The sequence below is a fragment of the Schistocerca nitens genome, chromosome 5 (genome assembly GCF_023898315.1).
Source record: "Schistocerca nitens isolate TAMUIC-IGC-003100 chromosome 5, iqSchNite1.1, whole genome shotgun sequence".
Classification (NCBI taxonomy): domain Eukaryota; kingdom Metazoa; phylum Arthropoda; class Insecta; order Orthoptera; family Acrididae; genus Schistocerca; species Schistocerca nitens.
Window position 1 is genome coordinate 398044306 of NC_064618.1, and position 21719 is coordinate 398066024.

General features: G+C 41.9%; 1 protein-coding gene across 2 annotated transcripts in view; it reads left to right on the forward strand.

The window, feature by feature from the left end:
• Positions 1-21719, forward strand: part of LOC126259482 (methyl farnesoate epoxidase-like) — a 206785-nt gene that overhangs the window by 65728 nt on the left and 119338 nt on the right. For both annotated transcript variants that reach the window (XM_049956320.1, XM_049956319.1), the window contains exon 2: positions 13863-14117. In XM_049956320.1, coding sequence (XP_049812277.1) covers positions 13863-14117 — 255 coding nt within the window. The remainder of the gene's footprint in view (positions 1-13862; positions 14118-21719) is intronic.

A 21719-nucleotide genomic window follows, 5' to 3' on the forward strand; every position in this document is an offset into this window, starting at 1 on the left:
TGTAAAATTAACGGTTGTGTAAATTTTACCAGGCAGTTTTGACACTCTAAAATAGACAATTACATCGTTGTATTCGGCAGGTATCCTGGCTACGAAACTAATGTGCTTGCAAGGGTTAAGTTTAGATTGAATTGTCAACGTAATTAGTGTTAGCGTAACGTTTAAAAAGGTCGTTTTTCTTTCGTTACCCTCGCGGGCTCGTTTAAATTAATATTGTTGACCAAGTAACCGACTATGCTAGTGACATAACAGCCCAATCATTAAGACCATAAAAGTCCGAATATCGGGAACAATTTGTGTGATCGCAAATTTTTGTATAGCGGTAGGAAGGAGTGACACGAACATCGTACTAGAAATCCTGCCTCTTGAGGGATGAGTGTACAGTGGAGGTCCGTTTGAAGCTGACTGTTACACGTCTCCTTTGAATAACTAGAAAATCGTGGCCTCTAGCTTAAACGCCTCTCAGTACAAAACTTAACTACATTAAATTTCCTACAAGGAGGTCCTGCTCATTTCTCCTGTAGGACTAATAGTCTGCGCGTAGCAATCGAGAGAATATGAAAATCTCGCACGTGGTTTATGACGGCCAAATATAACATTGTGGCTTGCATAAAATGACAGCGTAGGTGGCAGCTGGATAACGCTATGTAGTCGGCCAGTACACACAGTAGACATCTTCCGCCTCAGCTGCTGACAAGTCTGTGGTGGAAAATGCATATTGCTGCGTAACTGCTACAAGTTATCATTCTTCAAGTATGACATCTGGGCAGGAGAAAATCCAAGAGGGTAACAAACAGATATACGAATTTACAGACCAATACCGGTAACTTGTTTCTGTCGAAGAAACCTTGAATATCGTTTAATGTCGAACACTGTGCTCGTCCTAGAGGGGACGAAGGATTTCTGAAAGAAGCGGTATGGGTTCGGCAAACACCATTCGAGAGAAACACAATTAACTTTTTCCGTAAACGATATATACCAAATATTACAAGCAGGTTAACATGTCAGTCGCGTTTCCCTAATTTCAAAAGCGTGTTCAACACATTTTCCCACTGTCTCTAAATAACATGGAGCAGTGATTTTATTTATTTTTATAATTATTTGTGGTACACGACTTCAAAGTAAGAAAAGAAGTATGTCTTTTAAAGTAAAATAATGATTATAATATCACATAATTACCTTTAGAAGCTAACATAAAACTTATAAATCTTTCCGAGATTTCTAGACTTCTTTTCGACTAAGTAACCACAATGAACTCTGTTTACAACTTCACTTTTAATTAGCAATAAAGATAATGCGGTAAGTCTACGCAGCAAAGCAGTACTCTGGAGATAATTTTTCATTCTTTTGAAAACAGGAAGTCACCTTTCCCCGAACAATTAGGTAGTGCCGATGAAAGGTGCATTCTAAGTGCAACCAAGACATTTGCATATACATTATATGGTCAAAAGTATAGCGACACCTATTAATGGACATTTATACGAAGTGTGTGCTGTTTGAGACTTTCCCGACGTAGTAATGCTTCAATGGTTCACGGGCGTCACATCGGATAATGTTGTGGAAGCTGCAAAATATTTCGACGAGACTGCTGTTCGTCATCTTCAGGTGCTTGCTGACGTGATGCTGTTGTTGTTTCTTTATTGTAATTTCATTTCCCTGTCCCACACGGGCAGTGGAGGGCTGGTAGTGGCACGGTCGACCGCTCTTCAGCCTAATGGCTTTACAAAAATACAGAAAGGGGACTCTTACATAAAAAGGGGGACATAAAAAACACAGTAAATTGAGATGACGTGTTGCTGCAATGGCTTGCCAGTATACAGAGTGGTCCATTGATCTTGACTGGGCCAAATATCTTACGAAATAAGCATCAAACGAAAAAACTACAAAGAACTTGTCTAACTTGGAGGGGGAAACCAGATGGCGCTATGGTTGGCCCGCTAGATGGCGCTGCCATAGGTCAAACGGATATCAACTGCGTTTTTTTAAATAGGAACCCCCACTTTTTATTACATATTCGTGTAGTACGTAAAGAAATATGAATGTTTTAGTTGGACCACTTTTCTCGCTTTGTGATAGATGGCGCTGTAATAGTCACAAACGTGAAAGTACGTGGTATCACGTAACATTCCGCCAGTGCGAACGGTATTTGCTTCGTGATACAATACCCGTGTTAAAATGGACCGTTTACCAATTGTGGAAAAGGTCTATATCGTGTTGATGTATGGCTATTGTGATCAAAATGCCCAACGGGTGTGTGCTATGTATGCTGCTCGGTATCCTGGACGACATCATCCAAATGTCCGGACCGTTCGCTGAATAGTAACGTTACTTAAGGAAACAGTAAGTGTTCAGCCACATGTGAAACGTCAACCACGACCTGCAACAAATGATTATGCCCAAGTAGGTGTTTTAGGTGCTGTCGCGGCTAATCCGCACATCAGTAGCAGACAAATTGCGCGAGAATCGGGAATCTCAAAAACGTTGGTGTCGAGAATGCTACATCAACATCGATTGCTCCCGTACCATATTTCTATGCACCAGGAATTGCATGGCGACGATTTTAAAAGGCGTGTGCAGTTCTGCCACTGGGCCCAAGAGAAATTACGGGACGATGACAGATTTCTTGCACGCGTTCTATTTAGCGACGAAGCGTCATCCACCAACAGCGGTAACGTAAACCGGCATAATATGCGCTATTGGGCAACGGAAAATCCACGATGGCTGCGACAAGTGAAACATCAGCGACCTTGGCGGATTAATGTATGGTGCGGCATTATGGCAGGAAGGATAACTGGCCCCCATTTTATCGATGGCAATCTAAATGGTGCAATGTATGCTGATTTCCTACATAATTTTCTACCGATGTTACTACGAGATGTTTCACTGCATGACCGAATGGCGATGTACTTCCAACATGATGGATGTCCGGCACATAGCTCGCGTGCCGTTGAAGCGGTATTGAATGGCATATTTCATGACAGGTGGCTTTGTCGTCGAAGCACCATACCATGGCCCGCACGATCACCGGATCTGACGTCCCCGGATTTCTTTCTGAGGTGTAAATTGAATGACATTTGCTATCGTGATCCACCGACAACGCCTGCCAACATGCGTCAGAACATTGTGAATGCATGTGAGAACATTACGGAAGGCGAATCACTCGCTGTGAAGAGGAATGTCGTTACACGTATTGCCAAATGCATTGAGGTTGACGGATGTCATTTTGAGCATTTATTGCATTAATGTGGTATTTACAGGTAATCACCCTGTAACAGCATGCGTTCTCAGAAATGATAAGTTCACAAAGGTACATGTATCACATTGGAACAACCAAAATAAAATGTTCGAAAGTACCTACGTATTGTATTTTAATTTAAAAAACCTACCTGTTGCCAATTGTTCGTCTAAAATTGTGAGCCATATGTCTGTGACTATTACAGCGCCATCTATCACAAAGCGAGAAAAGTGGTCCAACTAGAACATTCATATTTCTTTACGTACTACACGAATATGTAGTAAAAAGTGGGGGTTCCTATTTAAAAAAACGCAGTTGATATCCGTTTGACCTATGGCAGCGCCATCTAGCAGACCAACCATAGCGCTATCTGGTTTCTCCCTTCAAGCTAGACGAGTTTATTTCTTTGTAGTTTTTTCTGTTGATCCTTATTTCGTGAGATATTTGGCCGGGTCACTATCAATGGACCACCCTGTATACGTTCAGTCGATGGGTGCTATGGGTTAAGGCTATAACGGCATCGTAGACGAGTCATAGAGAACGGCGACATTCAGTGCCCCCTGCCTTACAAACGGGCTACGGGCTTTTCATTCGCGATGCGGGACAAGCGCGGCCGTAAATAGCGGCCCAGCGCGTGTGCGGGAAGAGTTTTGGCGCCCGGTTTAAATTTCCGGACTTCGATCCTCCGTCCGTGTTGACTCGGATTCGTTCGACTGCGGCCGACGATGCCTTAGCGCAGCCAGTGATGGTTCTCATGCCTTGCTGAGTTGAAATCCTGTGTCTCCATTGATGAGGTCATTACTTATACGAATTGTTACTGCTTCTCTAATGATGGAGTCCCAGTACGTGGAACCGGACGAAAGGATCTTTGTCTCTCCGCGTAATTCATGCTGTGTCCCGTGTCAAGACACTGTTCAGCCACAGCAAACTTTTCTGGCTGACCTAGTCTACTGTGACATCCATGTTCAGCAGATCTATCCTTAACAGTGCGCAAGTCTGGTCAAAGTATGATTTCCCACACGGGAACGGGATTTTATATATCGCTGGTCTCCTTAGACCTAGGTCGTCTTTAACAGAACCCAGCATAGTCTGCACACGCGCTGAAGGGTTTTTTGAACAGCCTATCAATCTTAAAGGACACGCCATCGACATAGGGTAGAAAAACCATCCTCTTGGATTTCTCTGTCTCTTCTGGCTGCTTTTGAGCTTTAGTGCGTGTACGTTTAAATGCACTACGGATCTGTTTATCAGAGTACCCTTTTTGTTCAAATACAGAGCGCAGATGGCTAAGCTCTTCTGATATTCTCCCTGCATCAGAGATAATTCTAGTCTGCGACACACCACTGCGTTGAGATGAGTGATCACAGTTCGTAGGTTGTTGATGTAGGTCATTGTGAATTGGTTTGCGGAACACACTGTGATCCAAGGAACGATCTTCTTTTATGCAGAACAAGACATCAAGAAACGGGAGATCTCCATTTTTCTCCACAGTGAAGCAAATGCTGGGATGGAGGGAGTTAAGGTGATCCAGAAATTCAGAAAGCGTTGCTGCTCCATGTAGCCAAACTACAGAAGTCTTGGCCACATATCTCCAGAAACATTTAGGTTTCAACACAGCCGACTGAGGTCAGAGAAGAACACACTGGTCTCTTTGGAACTGATTCGAGGACGGTCAGGTGTAGTAACTCATGCCTCGTGTTGAGTGATGCCGATACAGAATGGCTGGAAGAAGCAATAGTGAATGAAGCTGCCTGGTTTTTGGTGTATCAATGCTGTCTGTCCAACGTCTCCTCAAGGAACAGTCACTCTCAGTGAATGCAAATCCATTTGAAGGAAATCCATTTGAAACACGTTTCCGAGCTGACAATGTGAAGGGAACAGCAGACAACATACATCTGAAATCTAGTGTCAAGCAAAAGGTCATTGGTCAGAGCAGCACATAAAGCTACACGTATTCCATGAGTGAAACGACATGGAAATGGGGCACTTGTTACTGAGGGAATTTGGATTGCAGCAGACTTTATAATACGGGCATTTGCAACGAAATGTGTGCATTTTTGAAAATAAAGTGCTGTCGGTTGTCATATGATACTTGAATAGTAGCCTGCTACCGGTTTCTCACCGTTAGAATTGCATCTTTAGGTGCATCTAAATAGAGGAGAATACCATACGGGGGAACTAAAAATCATATTTTTTTTTATAAATGGAAAAAACTAGGGAGAAGACAGTATAACGTTGTACATGAAACACGTAAGTGGCAAAAGCAACTGTAAAAGTATTAGTCAACTTCCATTCAGATCATTTATAGGAAAAAGTTGAGTGCATTGGACATCCCATCATTACCACTCACGTGCCAATAGATTCGTCGAAATAGACACTAATATCGCCGTTCATATTTAAGTTCCTTTTCCTCGTTTCACGACTTTATTATTCTTCTCTTAGAGCTGACCATCTTTTATGGCCGCCTTCTTCATTCCACCTGTTTCAAAATTTGATTTATTGGACTGACTGGCAATTATGAGGCATCAAATGCGCTCAACTTTTTCCTGTAAGTGATCTGAAAATAAATAGGTTGACTTCTGTGTTCAAATTTGCTTTCGTCAATTACGTACATTGTATATCACGTTATACTATCTTCTCCCAAGATTCTTGCCATTTCTAAAAACGTATTTAATTTTTTTATGTTTTTAATTCCCCACGCGGTAATCCTTTTTATTTAGATGTACCTGAAGATGAAACTTTAAAGTTGTGTAACTGGTAGTGCTGTTAAAGGAACAAACAACAGCTGTTTGCGGTTATTTTCAACAATATTGATACTATCTCTGCAACAACAGGAAAAAGCGTGTTTTTGTTTCATTTAAATGAAACATCATCAGTGGTCTATAATGAGAGATTTACGATTCGACTGCCTTTATAGACGGGAAAACAGTTCTTTACAAAAGATGTTGGTTTTTAGTTTCGATGTTTCAAACTTAGTTTTTCGCTCACATCAGGAAAAGCCGTCTGATTCCTTGTTTTTTAATTATTTCTTCGATTGGCACTGTTGATACTGCCCTACTCCCACACTGCTCTGCACAACTTTACATTATTTGCGTTAAACGTAACACAGTGTAGCACTACTAATATTTCTTTCTATCTTTCTGGCGAGATATAAATGGTTAAGATTTGTGTAGTTCGCTACTAGATTATTTTTATTTAAAACTGTTCTTTGCTTGTGCAATTCGTTTTAAGTGCGTTATTCCGTTTAATTATATTACTATGAATTTATTTAATGAGTAAGAGAAATGAAGGAGCAGTGATGGAGTTGAAACTGTAAATGGCGAGAGGAGGGGGGGGGGGAGGGGGGAGAGGGAGAGAGATGAGTGACCTGGAGGAAAATAGGAGAAATGAAAGGGGAGGCGGGAAGGAGACGGGAGCTAGAGAGAGTGAGGGACTGGACAGGGAAAGTATTTTTTCCATTACGTGATATTTTGTTTTTCATCTAAATCTACACGGACAGTATGCTGTAGCCACTTCCAAAATGACTACAGCCGTGTTCACAAGGCTGCACGTAAACATTTCTGATTTGATTGAAAGTCACAGAGTATGTGGTGATGGGTGGTACTTAACCTTGCAGCTGGTTTGCTTGCACACCGTACTCCCTGACCGTCAGGCCACTTTAAAGCAAACAGCGCGTACATCGGTACTTGAACAATACGGGAAAAGACATAACTAAAAACTTTTCTTCCTAAAAAACAATAAGATAAACACTATTAATTCTAGAAAACAGTACCAATTAAAATTTTTGTGTTAGAAAATACAAAACATTTATATTAAATCAGTAGCCGGCCGGTGTGGCCGAGCGGTTCTAGGCGCTTCAGTCTGGAACCGCGCGACAGCTACGATCGCAGGTTCGAATCCTGCCTCGGGCATGGATGTGTGTGATGTCCTTAGGTTAGTTAGGTTTAAGTAGTTCTAAGTTCTAGGGGACTGATGACCTCAGATGTTAAGTCCCATAGAGCTCAGAGCCATTTGAACCATTATTAAATCAGTACTTGCATGAAATCTATCTCAAGCAAAATCCAGAACAATTAATCCTTTCATAAAAAGGATTTGGGACCACTAATTCCAGAGAGCATGCTCAATTAAATTTCCACATGGATATCCCAAATTATTTTAGTCAAAATTTTTCGTTGTCTCCAGACGGCCATGGCTGACCAACAGTAAAATGAACAACATGAATTTAAAGGAGTTATCGTTAGGCAAGATTGCCAGGGCCGACTCAAGCCCAGCTGCCCAAATTTTGTTAGCTGTCAAACACAAAAATCTCCTTCGGCCCAAGGAGAGCGACGGTCGGAACCGTTAATAACACCAATTTCTTGAGAAATTGGCCGGTGCCCAAAATGTTAAACAGGCCAGTAATTTCGACGGAATCTAGGCCGTAATTTTTCTTAGAGAACGGCCGTGATTACCTGGCGGTATCAATGTATAAATATGCAAATTTTTATTAAGAAAGGATGGCCGTGACGCGACAGTAAAAAACCAATTATATACTTGGAAAGTAAATATAGCATAATATTAAGTAAGTGGCTGTTATTAAGCAACACCTAAGTAAGTTACACAATAAAAGACGTAATGCTACTGAGAGAATACCAGCGCCTGTGTGGCAGTATCAGTGTGTGAATATGCAAATGGGCCTGATGGGACTTACGGAGGCAGCATTAGCTCTTGGGCGGTTCCTCGGAGATCCCCCAATAAAGTTTATTTTTTCTTTTTTTTCTTTTCTGTTCTTTATCTTCGCCGTCACCTGTGGGCCAAAGCCCAGCTGAGGATTCCAAGACGGCTATGCACAGCAAACGTCTGAAAGTTATACGATCTGTTCCGAAAAATCCAGCTCGAACAACATTAAAAATTTTTCAGTCGTCTTTATCAGTCTCTGCGATATGAGGCTCAAAGGTACCCTACTTGTACACGTAAAATACGCACGTAAAATCTGGTTTGAGGCGAAAAAATAGATTATAAAGTGACGTTGCAAGGAGAAATCCGTTATCATCGAAGAATTCTGCGAACTCCATGTTGTAGCACTGAAGCATGTAACCTTGCCCTCTCACACATTACTATTAAAATTCTCATTCTTTGCACAAATTTTGAAAGATTCGAGAGGCGTAAGATATACAAAAGAATAACTTTGTACTTATCTTCATTATCTCTTTGTTGTTGTCGATGGCTCAAAGTCTTGACTAGTGGTACATTGTTGCAGCTGAAATTTCGATTTTGTAGGTTCTTGATGACTAAATAACTGATGAAGATTCGCCTATATTAGTCTTGAATTTTATTCTTTGTCACATCTTTCAACATCACACCGATTTTACATTTTCCACATTCGAAAATACCAATAAATACATTGTTGGTGACAAACTTAGAAAACGCGTACTTCCATCAGAGGCATGCACACCACTACCTACATTCCGCGGTACTCACATTATACCGAAGAATTTGCAAAGCAAAAGAGTTTACAAATTTTCTTTGCCAAAGAAGAATCTTCGCTAAAATGTATCATTATTCTGTAAGTCAATCTAGAAATAAATTTAATAATTAGAGTTAGATTTTACAATTAGTTATATGAATTTTAAGTAAACCAGAAATTTTGTAATTTCAAATATTTTTAAAAGAATAGTAATTTTAACTGTTAGTACATACTGATTGTAAAATATTTATTTCTTTTTTATACATTTTAGCCTGAAATATAATACATCGTATACAAAATTGTATGAAATCTTTTAATGAAACAGCTGAGGTAATTTTAACCAATGAAAGAATCGATAGTATACATGATATCGGTTATCGCTATATAAAAAAAGGTAATGTTAGAGGAGAGCGATTCATTATAACCACATGCCAAATTTTTGTGTGCTCAAAATCCGGCCCGATGTGTAAAACTAGTTTTGCGTTATTTCGGTTTCACAAAATAATTTTGCCGATCGATAAGTTTCTTTTCGTATGAGTTACATGCTCTGTTGAGGCAGGGAAAAGAATGGAACGTCTGAGATTGCGAGTACAATGTAACAATTAACCCACCTGCACAGTCAAACTCTACCAGCAAAAACTTTACAACTTAAGCTCTCATAAGTAAGTGTCAGGGAATAAGTATTTAAACATCACACGCTTACTGTAAACAAATGGGGGAAGTAGTACAAGGAGAGTAGGAAGGACAATTTACGTTCAAATTTAGAAGCTAACTGATCCCCACAGGTCGTAAATATTACAAACTGACAAGTTACTATAGTTAAAGATTTATACGAAATATAAAAATATTCTGCAGTTCAAATCAGCATACACATTATCCACAAGTGGGTACGATAATCCCCTTAAACGTCATGCGGACAGTAGCCGCCCCTCGGGCTGATGACATTGGAACAACCTTAAAACAGCAATTAATCTAAAACAGAAAGAGAAATCCGTGTACACTCTTGCATAGATAAAAGTTTTACAGAACATCAGTTATTTAAATGAGGTTAACGCTCGAGCGAACTTTACGACTTTTGTTTTGTTTTACCAACTGCCCTAAACACGAAAAAAATGTGAGAAACTACCTTGGTTAATGTTTATTAAAATAATAAAAGTACTTAACTAAGATAAAGTCCAAACGGGACAAATGAACTATTACAGATGAACACACAATAAAATTTCGCTTCCTACATGAAGTACTGAGTAATACATTCGAAATTTGATACCTAAACATTACAATGCTGTAGCTTTAAGGCAGTTTACAAGAACAAAGGTAACGGCCCCTTAACAAACGCACTCAAAGTACAAAACTCAGTTCTCGTTATTTAACCAACCGGCCCTAGAGGCGCCGAGTTACTAGTAAACAGGCATCACGTACTCCTTCCCGTGAGATTACAAGAACGGATGTTCACTATGAAATCCATTTAGGTAAGAACTCCTCGGTTCTGGTTCCCACATAGCTTTCCATCCACCGCGAAGCCAGGTGGAAATTTCAGAGGAATGACACCTCCTTCTGTGGTGCACGAACGTGCGGTTCCGACAGCACAGAACAACACTTCACCATACCGCACTCGCCCGGCTGGAATCTAGTATTTACTTCCACGCTCCGCCTAAGCTCTGGGGCATAACTCTGCTTTTTTACTGCAACAGCACACAGCGACAAGTCCATAGGATTTCATCGGCATGACTCTTGTATCGTGGGTTATATCGGGAGCTCTTCTTACAAAGTGAGCTGACAGTAAAAGAGCCGACTGCTAACATAATTCCCGCAACCTCACACGTGCGAACCGGAAGTCAAATTCCATGAGAACGTCTCTTCTACCGCTCTTGATGGCTTCGCGCAGCCCATCCTGCCACCTAGGCTGAACACGCGCGACAGTGGTAAACTCTTTGAAATCGACAGAGACCGTCTCAGCATCCAAAATGTGATACCGCTACAGAATCTATTTGTCAGTAACTGACTCCAACTGGATGTGGCATACCTGAAGACACTTGTAGACTCCTCTTCTTCTCGAAATGAAGTTATTGTTAATGCCACTGGCGGTGCTACGCGGTATTAACGTGATGTCTCCTAACGGCGAGTGGGTTTTGTCCGGCGTGTTTACGAATCCCCTTTACGCCAACTTCGTGCACACCAATGCTTCCCTTTTTTGTCTATTCGTAGTTTAGTACATCCACCTCCACATCTGAGTGGTCATCACGGCTGGCTACCCTGCAGAGGACCCGGGTTTGCTTCGCAGCGCTGCCAGTGATTTTTCGTCAGTGAGAGGACTGGTACAGGGTTCATTCAGCCTCGTGAGTCCACCTGAGGACATACTCTACGGATTACTAGCAATTATAAGCCAAGAAACCTGACAACGACCTGGAAATCGTTGTGCTAATCACATGTCCCTCCATAGCGCATCCGATGACTCCACTGACAGAGGACGACACTGTGGTCGATCGGGACCGATTCGCAAGACTAGAGCCTGAACTTGGAACTTTATTTACTTATGTACATAGTTCAGTATAACGTACTAGGTTCTATTAGTCAAATATTCTTCGAGCCAATCATTTATTTGCGACACCATCCCCTCATGAAGGTATCTTAGTTGCAGTTGATGATATGGTATAGTGTCGAACGGCTGTTGTCAGTTCGACACGAAAATTAGTCTACTTAGCTTATTTTCATTCGCTTATGACGTTTGATTTTATATTTAGGGATAACTCTTCCCAGTCTCAAAGGATATTTTTGGCTCAGAAACGGGCGGTTCGGGCATTAGTGTTAAATTCGCCAACCTCCTGTCGACCCCTGTTCACTAGTCTGGATATTCTGACCTCTCAATATATCTTTTCTTTACTGTCGTTTCTTGTAAATAATATGTCTGTACCCAGGAATTAGCAGCTTTTACTCAATACTACGCAGAAATCCAATCTGCGTTTGGATCGCACTTCCTTCAGAACTTTTAGCAGTAATCCTCATAGGTCACTTCTTCTATTCGGTCGAGGAGTTGCTTGAAAAATTAAAGTGATTCCTGTGTTATATTGTTTATTGCGTTTACATAAACTCATGACATGTCTTTTTTGGGTTCATAAACATTTTATTTTACCTGTTTCACTTTTATGTTGTAACTTCAAGTACTGACATGTTCCATAACCTTGGGAATTTGCTCTACAATTTGGTTCTGAGGAACTTGACGTGTAATATAAAATAAAAAAAACTCAATGGACTCTACCTATTCACCTGCGGCTTTTCCCAACATATAGCACGCACTATGTTTCAGACGAGTGTTTTTTTCCGGTTATCTGCATTTTCTTTCAGAATAATTTCCTTTCCTCAAGGTATTTTATATTATTAGTATTTAGAATATAATGTAAATTCGTGAAACAGAGGAACTTTACTGATATTGGTCTGCAATACTGTGTACACCTTCTCTTATCCTTTAGTATAACTGAATTTCGGTCTTTCACTAGTACACCGAGAGATTTCCGATTAATATCAACTAGCGAAGGGGTTATTTCACATCATATTCTCTGTAAGACCTAATAGGAATTTCATCAGTGCCCGGAAATTTCTTTAGTTTGAGGATCATTATTGATTTGGAGTACAGAGAACACTTATCTTACTTTCATACTTTCTATGAAAAAGAATATGGATATAAAAAATATAAAACTAAAGAATATAAAAAACACGCACCACGAAGGAATTATACGAAAGGAACGCAAATCAATAGATATAATGTTCATGTAAAGACAAACAAATTATTATAGTTTCAGAAGAATTGGATGATTTATTCAAGAGAAAGAGCTTCACAAATTGAGAAAGTCAATAATGCTTTGGTCAACCTCTGGCACTTATGCAAGCAGTTATACGACTTGACATCGATTGACAGAGTTTCTGGATGTCCTCCTGAGGGATATCGTGCCAAATTCTGTCCAACCGGCGAATTATGTCGTCAAAATCCCGAGCTGGTTGGAGTGCCCTGCCCATAATGCTCGAACCACTCTCAACCGAGGAGAGATCCGTCGACATTGGTGGCCAATGTAGGGTTTGGCAAGCACGAAGAGAAGCAGCAGAAACTCCCGTCGAATGTGGGCGGGCATTATGTTGCTGAAATGTAAGGATGGTTCGCCACGAAAAGCAATAAAACAGAAGTGGCACCCCACACCATCATTTCTGGTTATCAGGCCACATGGCAGGTGGCAGTCCGGTTGTCATTCCACCACCGTCCGAGGTGTCTCTAGACAAGTCTTTAGCATTGAACCTAATTGACTAGAGTAGAATTGTTTCAGTGATGTGTCCCTCTTCGAACTGAGCCCCAGTAACCAACGAAGACGGGCTGGAGAAGCCACTGGCAGTCGTCTCCCACACGGCCCGACAGGCAGGAGTGACGGTCTGTGACGCCATTTCTTTTCACAACAGGACACCTTCGGTTGTCATCCGTGGCAACCTTACAGTACAGCAGTACGTCGACGATATTCTACACTCCGTTTTGTTGTTCTTCATGGCAAGCCACCCCGGGCATGCATTTCAGCAAGGTAATCCAGCCGCACACTGCGAGAGTTTCTGTTGCTTGTCTTCTTGCTTGCCAAACCCTACCTTGGCCAGCAAGGTCAACTCATCTCTCACCCCACTGAGGACATTTGGAGCATTGTTAACAGAGCTCTACAAACTTCTCGGGATTTTCATGATTTAACCCCAAATGGACAGACTTTGGCACGAAATCCATAAAGAAGACATCTAACAACTTTGTCAGTCAGTGCTAACCGAGTAACTTCTTGCATGATGGACAGAGCAGACCTAACGCGTTATTGACTTGCTTAGTATGTGAAGATCATTCTCTTGAGTACATCATCCAGTTTTTCAATAATGATAATCATTTTTTTCTACATGTACGCCACATCTACCGGTATCCGTCCCATTTGGATGACTCCTTCGTTCTGTCATTTTTTTTTTCTTAGAGTGTACATTTTTGTGTTTCTGCGACCATCATGCAGTTGTAGGAGCCTCAATCTTGAATACATGTTTCCATGTAGTATTTAATATTGCGGCGAGAATTTGAACAAAGTCCCTCTACTAACAAGAAAATAATAGTATAACGTAGAAGACTGTTTAGCTAGAAAAGCCTTAGTGAATACATCTGTCTGGTTTTCTCCCCAGGTCCAACATGGCTTCCACTGGTGGGCAACTATTGGGACATCCGCCGTCTGAGCGAAAAGTTCGGATCGCAGCACGAGGCATTCGCGTACCTCGCCCAGAAGTATAGGTCTCCCCTGGTGGGCCTTCGTCTGGGCGGCGACCTGACCGTCATCGTCTCCACCAAGGACCTGATACGCGAAGTGCTCACGCGACCCGAATTTGAAGGACGGCCCCAGAACTTCTTTGCGTACCTGCGCAACTTGGGGCAGCGAAGAGGTGAGTTGCACCGCCGTAAATGTAATTCAGCAATGCTACAAGAAGATGCAAGTGACGCAATCAATCTAACGTTCGACTTCACTGTAAGGATACGCACTGAGACTAAAACTAACATCACCCTAACAGCAGTCTGGGGTACAAAAATAAAGACAAAGAGGTATATCCGAGTGGTGATAGTTAAGAAAGGAAAACAAAAAATAAAGTGACTCAGTGGATAAGTGTTTGACGTTAAATGCAAAGATCTGACGTTAGATCTCAACCTGCCCTGTGTTTTTTCTGTCACTTATCGCTTATTTCACGTTCGGCATTGATTTATTTACGCGAAAATGCCAAGATGCTCTACAGTGCGGAGTCCACCTTAAACTGGATCTGTTAGTTCTGGGGTCAGAAGAAGACAAGAGCAACACGACCAGAGGCAACAGGACCGGGACTAGTAAGACACTGCGTTGTTGAAACCAATCTTCAGGAGGAGAACACACTACTCTGTTACGTCAAAATGATCAGACGAGTAGCTCTTGTTTCAAAAAGCAAAGAATTAATATGTTTCTTCTTCTTTGTATAGAAATGACAATTATTTATGAATCACTGCAAGTTCAGTGTCAGTAAAATGTTTTACTTTAATATAATGCGACAGAGCCATGTCTCATGTTATGAACGAAAATATGCACACTAGAGTGAATAATTGAATTTGTACCAGGGCCGCTTCGAACCCATGCCTCCTGCTCACTGGACAGGTGCGCTAACCACTTCGCCACCCTGCCATAGTGACTTTGCTGAACTGCATGGACTACCGTATCAAGGGTCGCTCCTCAATTCAAATTCCCATTCACGCTTCAGCCCACTTGGTATTCGCTCTAAATTCGAACAACATTGTACAAGCTGTCCGACATTACTAGAATTGGACATTAGCATCGAGCTGACAGGTGATCTTGTCTGAAACGCAGGCGTCAAAGTTTTAAGCAGATGGAACTGTATGGATCCAGAGTCTTTTAAGTCTGAGGTGCTATTCCAATAAACCTGGGGAGTCTCTGCAAAGCTGTTCGTTTTTAGGGGGAATACGAAGTCGTAGTGGTCAGCTCATCTGCCTAATGAGCAGGCGACGCTGGTTTGAATCCTCTCCTTGGTACAAATATTCATTCGTCAGTTCAGTCTGCATTTGTACATCATAAATGTTTCACAATTTAAAAAATGCTCTGGAACCAAATAGTTTCATTTGATATATTTAATTTGTAGTAATCTGTTTTGCCTGATTTCAACGACAACGTTCCTGTGACTTTAAGTTAAAGCGTGGTCTTCACACCTGTCCATGCTTTTCGAACAGTCTCATCATGTTCAAACATATATTCTACTTACTTTTTACACAATTCGCTTTAAAACCAATGTCCGAGTGATGTTGAACGGAGGATCTTGACACAGGGGTCAAGTCTAGCTTGAACAGAATATTATTAACGCATAAGTTTCACAAAGTTTCATCAAAAGTTATCAAAGAATACAAATAATGTAGTAACAAAACTACATTAATCAAAGTAACTTTACCACTATGGGTAGTACACTCCTGGAAATTGAAATAAGAACACCGTGAATTCATTGCCCCAGGAAGGGGAAACTTTATTGACACATTCCTGGGGTCAGATACATCACATGATCACACTGACAGAACCACAGGCACATAGACACAGGCAACAGAGCATGCACAATGTCGGCACTAGTACAGTGTATATCCACCTTTCGCAGCAATGCAGGCTGCTATTCTCCCATGGAGACGATCGTAGAGATGCTGGATGTAGTCCTGTGGAACGGCTTGCCATGCCATTTCCACCTGGCGCCTCAGTTGGACCAGCGTTAGTGCTGGACGTGCAGACAGCGTGAGACGACGCTTCATCCAGTCCCAAACATGCTCAATGGGGGACAGATCCGGAGATCTTGCTGGCCAGGGTAGTTGACTTACACCTTCTAGAGCACGTTGGGTGGCACGGGATACATGCGGACGTGCATTGTCCTGTTGGAACAGCAAGTTCCCTTGCCGGTCTAGGAATGGTAGAACGATGGGTTCGATGACGGTTTGGATGTACCGTGCACTATTCAGTGTCCCCTCGACGATCACCAGTGGTGTACGGCCAGTGTAGGAGATCGCTCCCCACACCATGATGCCGGGTGTTGGCCCTGTGTGCCTCGGTCGTATGCAGTCCTGATTGTGGCGCTCACCTGCACGGCGCCAAACACGCATACGACCATCATTGGCACCAAGGCAGAAGCGACTCTCATCGCTGAAGACGACACGTCTCCATTCGTCCCTCCATTCACGCCTGTCGCGACACCACTGGAGGCGGGCTGCACGATGTTGGGGCGTGAGCGGAAGACGGCCTAACGGTGTGCGGGACCGTAGCCCAGCTTCATGGAGACGGTTGCCAATGGTCCTCGCCGATACCCCAGGAGCAACAGTGTCCCTAATTTGCTGGGAAGTGGCGGTGCGGTCCCCTGCGGCACTGCGTAGGATCCTACGGTCTTGGCGTGCATCCGTGCGTCGCTGCGGTCCGGTCCCAGGTCGACGGGCACGTGCACCTTCCGCCGACCACTGGCGACAACATCGATGTACTGTGGAGACCTCACGCCCCACGTGTTGAGCAATTCGGCGGTACGTCCACCCGGCCTCCCGCATGCCCACTATACGCCCTCGCTCAAAGTCCGTCAACTGCACATACGGTTCACGTCAACGCTGTCGCGGCATGCTACCAGTGTTAAAGACTGCGATGGAGCTCCGTATGCCACGGCAAACTGGCTGACACTGACGGCGGCGGTGCACAAATGCTGCGCAGCTAGCGCCATTCGACGGCCAACACCGCGGTTCCTGGTGTGTCCGCTGTGCCGTGCGTGTGATCATTGCTTGTACAGCCCTCTCGCAGTGTCCGGAGCAAGTATGGTGGGTCTGACACACCGGTGTCAATGTGTTCTTTTTTCCATTTCCAGGAGTGTATCAAATTAAAGGACGACTGCATATCCCTATTTGTACAGCTTACGAATACCAAATTAAAGAAACAAAATACAAATCAGAATTAAATCAGAAACTCAGGTTGCATACCTAAAACATGTGAGAATCGAGCCGATCAGATTACAGATCACTCTGTAGCCGATTGTGATAACTTACATCTCGCCAATATCAGTGACGTGTGGCAAACCGCCCCAGATGGCGTCTAGCTTCTGACTTCTCCGACAAACTGTCCCCCCGAATGTCAAAATGTTTCTTATTCCTGCCCATCTCCTAACCTTCCAAAAATTAAACGTCGAGAGGACGACTATAAACTATCTCTAATCTGACGGATCAGAAATATAACAAAATTAACGAAAAATCGGACAAAGGAAAGCATATTTTCAATTTTTGCTTACAATGGCCCATTTTACCATTGCCATGTTGGCACTAGGCTGAAGTACAGTTACCTTGATTGGTCTGCCGGTGGGTTTCATGCGCTAAGTGACATGAAGCAGTCTCATTGGATAAATCAAATTTTTTGAACGAAGCGGAAAAAATGTTTCTACATTAACCGAGTGGCACCGTGATGTCAGGGCCTTCAAAATTAGCACAGAAACGCAAAAATGTTGTGCTCAAATCATCAGAAGGAGATGACAAGAGGGCACGGCATTTACTGTCCAGCACATAGGTAGCGGCCGGCCGTATTAAAACAAAAGGAGCGAAGCTGGCCTCAGCTTGGCCTCTGCGAAGGTTGCTCAACACCCCAGGGAGACATGCTTGACCTAGTGAGATTCTGCTGACAAATCAGACCTGAGAGCATACCTGTTCCACCTGAACCTCTAGGTGGGCATGGAGCTGTCCCTCCAAGTGCCCACAAATGTAACTAAAAAATAGTCGTAAAAAATAAGTAGATATTCTACAGCGATTTGTGACAGTAATTTAACACACTGTTACTAATTTTGACGTTTTGTTCTCTTATAGTCCAAAGATAGCAGTAGATTTGAAGCAGTTATTTTCTTCTCTGCATTTCTAATCCCTCGGAAGCACATGAGCTCAAGCTGAGCAGGTCGCAGTTTCGAGACGAAATGGCGCGAAACAGCTAGCTCCAGATCATCTGCTCTGTGTCTAGCACTACACTAGACAAAATGATTGATTTCCTGTGGAAGATCGATCACTGTTCGACATGGGTTCTATTTCTGATATTAAAGTATGTGCTTCTAGACCATTTTACCTTGGGAAATTCAAATATGTAAACAAAATATCGTTGTCAGGGATACTTTTTATGTAATCTATATATATATATATATATATATATATATATATATATATATATATATATATATATATATATTCATGGCAAACACAGAGACGTTATAGAGAGATACGGGTATGTTGCCGCATCCAGTAGTGATAGAACGTGATAATTTCTTGTGCAACAGCAGGTGGGAAGAATCAGACATCATTAGGTTATCCCCCGCCACACCTATGTCATTAAGACCACCTGAAACATCTCATTAACTCGAACGGCGACAGCCAGTCACTGCCTCGGCAGTAAAGCTTCAAGTCTCCTAGGGGCAGTTTACAACAGTGGTGTTAGCCGCAACTTGTGTCAGTCTTAACGAGTGGGTTTTTTTTTTGGCTGACAAGTAACTGTCTGTCATATTTCCGAGCACGGTTGAATTTTTTAGTTCCTATGTGTAAACTGATTGAGCCTGGTGCTTAAGTTAAAACTACTGCTTGTTTTTACACATCAGCGTTCCTCTAGTTCCCTACTATTAATTTAATACAGGTGTATTACCAAAGTGGTATTTTTAAATGTGCAGAAATGCCACGTCGTCGTGGATGTCGATATAAGCCGGACAACTTCTGCTACATCTGTGGGAAGTTCACTTTTGCCAGAAATAGGAAGAAAATTTCTTCAGTCATAAAGAAAGCATACAAACATTACTTTGGAGTAGAGGTAGGAGACCAAGATAAAGAATGGGCACCACATTTCTGTTGTGCTACATGTTACTGCAAACTAATTCAGTGGTGGAAAGAATGTGGCGTTGTTTGCTGTTCCCATGGTGTGGAGGGAGCCTAAGGACCATGTTACTGATTGTTATTACTGTCTAACAAAAATTCAGGGTTTTACAAACAAAAAGTCGAAGAGGCACATTGTTTACCCAGATCTGCCTTCAGCGAGAATGCCAGTGCAGCATTCCGACAACCTTCCAGTACCTTCAACAGTTTGAGGTCAAATTCCGAGTGACAGTGAAATAAGTAGTACTGAAGAAATCACAGATGATGATTCTTTATATCACTACACAAGTGAGTCATCGCCACATTTGTTAACACAGGCAGATTTAAATGATTTAGTACGTGATCTAGGACTAAGTAAACAAAAGGCGCAGCTGCTTGGTTCAAGATTACAAGAGTATAATCTACTGTACCAAAGTACTAAAATCAGTGTTCAGGCACAGAGAACATGCCTTTATTTCTTATTTTTCAACTGACGAAGCACTGACATTTTGCAATGACGTTTCTGGCCTGATGAAAGTGCTGCACTTCACTTATATTTCACAGGAGTGGAGACTTTTCATAGATGTATCGAAAACAAGTCTGAAGGGTGTTTTGCTCCATAACGGAAATAAAATACCCTCTGTTCCAGTAGCTTACGCTAGTTTGACAAAAGAGAATTACGAATTCGTACAAAGGATGCTAAATTCATTAAAATACAATGAACACAAATGGAAAATATGTGCAGATTTCAAGGTAATTGCTATGATACTGGGAATGCAACAAGGCTACACAAAGTATGCCTGTTTTCTTTGCGAGTGGGATAGTCGAGACCGAAATTCTCACTACGTGAAAAAGAAATGACCTAGGCGAAGATGGAAAGTTGGCGAAAACAACGTGAAAGTCTGGTAGCCCCTGAATATATACTACTTCCACCGCTTCACATCAAACTTGGGCTGATGAAACAATTCGTGAAGGCCATGGATCCAACAGGATGTGGGTTTGCATATCTAGCCACCAAATTCCCCTGTCTTTCAGCTGCAAAAATAAAGGAAGGTGTATTTGTGGGCCCACAAATCAGGGAGCTTCAGAAAGATGCAAATTTTGAAGCATGTTTAACTGATAAAGAAAAAACCGCATGGGACTGTTTCAAGATGATGTCGGAAAACTTCCTCGGAAGAAGAAGAGCTACTAACTACAAAGCAATGGTGAAGGATATGATCAAAGAATATCAGTATTTGGGGTGCAATATGTCTTTGAAGGTACATATGATGGATTCTCAACTGGACTACTTCACAGAGAGTTGTAGTGACGTATCGGATGAACATGGGGAAAGATTCCATAAAGACATTTCTGCCATAGAAAGGCGCTATGAAGGGAAGTGGGTACCTTCTATGTTAGCAGATTATTGCTGGAATATCATTCGAGAGAAGAAAGATTCACAATACAAGAGAAAAAAGTGATGTGCATTACAAGGCAGTGGCTCACTGTTTGTCAATTTTCTGTAATTTCTCATGTCAAATAAATGCTTCAAAGTGTATACACAAAGGTTACTGTGTTATATGTTAGATCCCACCCTCCATTAATGTGATGAACTTATAACATCATAAAGATGTGCATTTGTTTGTCGAATTTCACCTCACGTTTGCTGCACTATATCAGAAACTGAAAAGAGAAATAAAATTGCGATTACTCATAAACTATCCCTGACAGAAAAAAACCAAAAACAGTTTTCAATTCAGCACTCCAAATACAACTAGGATCACAATATTTTTTATCAGAAATAGAAAAAAGGTTTTTTTTTTTTGTAGAACCGAACGATTCATGCAGACTGGAATTTCTTTGGTTCCTCACTAAATTCACATATTTTTTCAGATTTCATTCTGGTCAAACTTTATCTACATTTTGGGCAGTAGCTGATCATTGTTAACCTATGGTTATGCAACATTCTCATATTTAGTAAAAATAGTGCGTCGACATCAACACGTCAGCATGTTATTGTATTGATTAAAGTTTTGCCAATATTGACATCAGTCTTCAGGTGGGTCATGCATGGACTGTGAGGCTGGTCCCGGTGGAGGTTCGAGTCCTCCCTCGGGCATGGGTGTGTGTGTTTGTCCTTAGGATAATTTAGGTTAAGTAGTGTGTAAGCTTAGGGTCTGATGACCTTAGCAGTTAAGTCCCACACATTTGAACATTTTTGTGGGTGGTGCATTTACATCACTCTGAGGAAGCCCACCTGTTGGTTTGGTCAAAACATTGATCTATATAACAGCTCATCATGGTCACACATCCAGGAAACTTTTAATGAAGAGCGTATTACTACTTCTCATTTCCTTCTTAATTTGATACCAAAGACTTTATTATATACATTTACACCCTTGACGATACAACCGAGGGAATCGAGTACAAATTTCCAGCATTCTAGCTTGCGTTCACGCAAAGTCATACTGACAATTACTTATTCACAAACAGAAACGACCAAGCTGACTCGGTGTATGTACAAGACCGTGGGGAGGAATGGGGTTCAAATCCCCGTCCTGCTATTCTGATTTCCCTAAATCGAATAAGGCGTAAGCCGAAACTATAGCTTTCCCTGAGGACCATGAGATCAGTTTCTACTCAAACCTTACAAT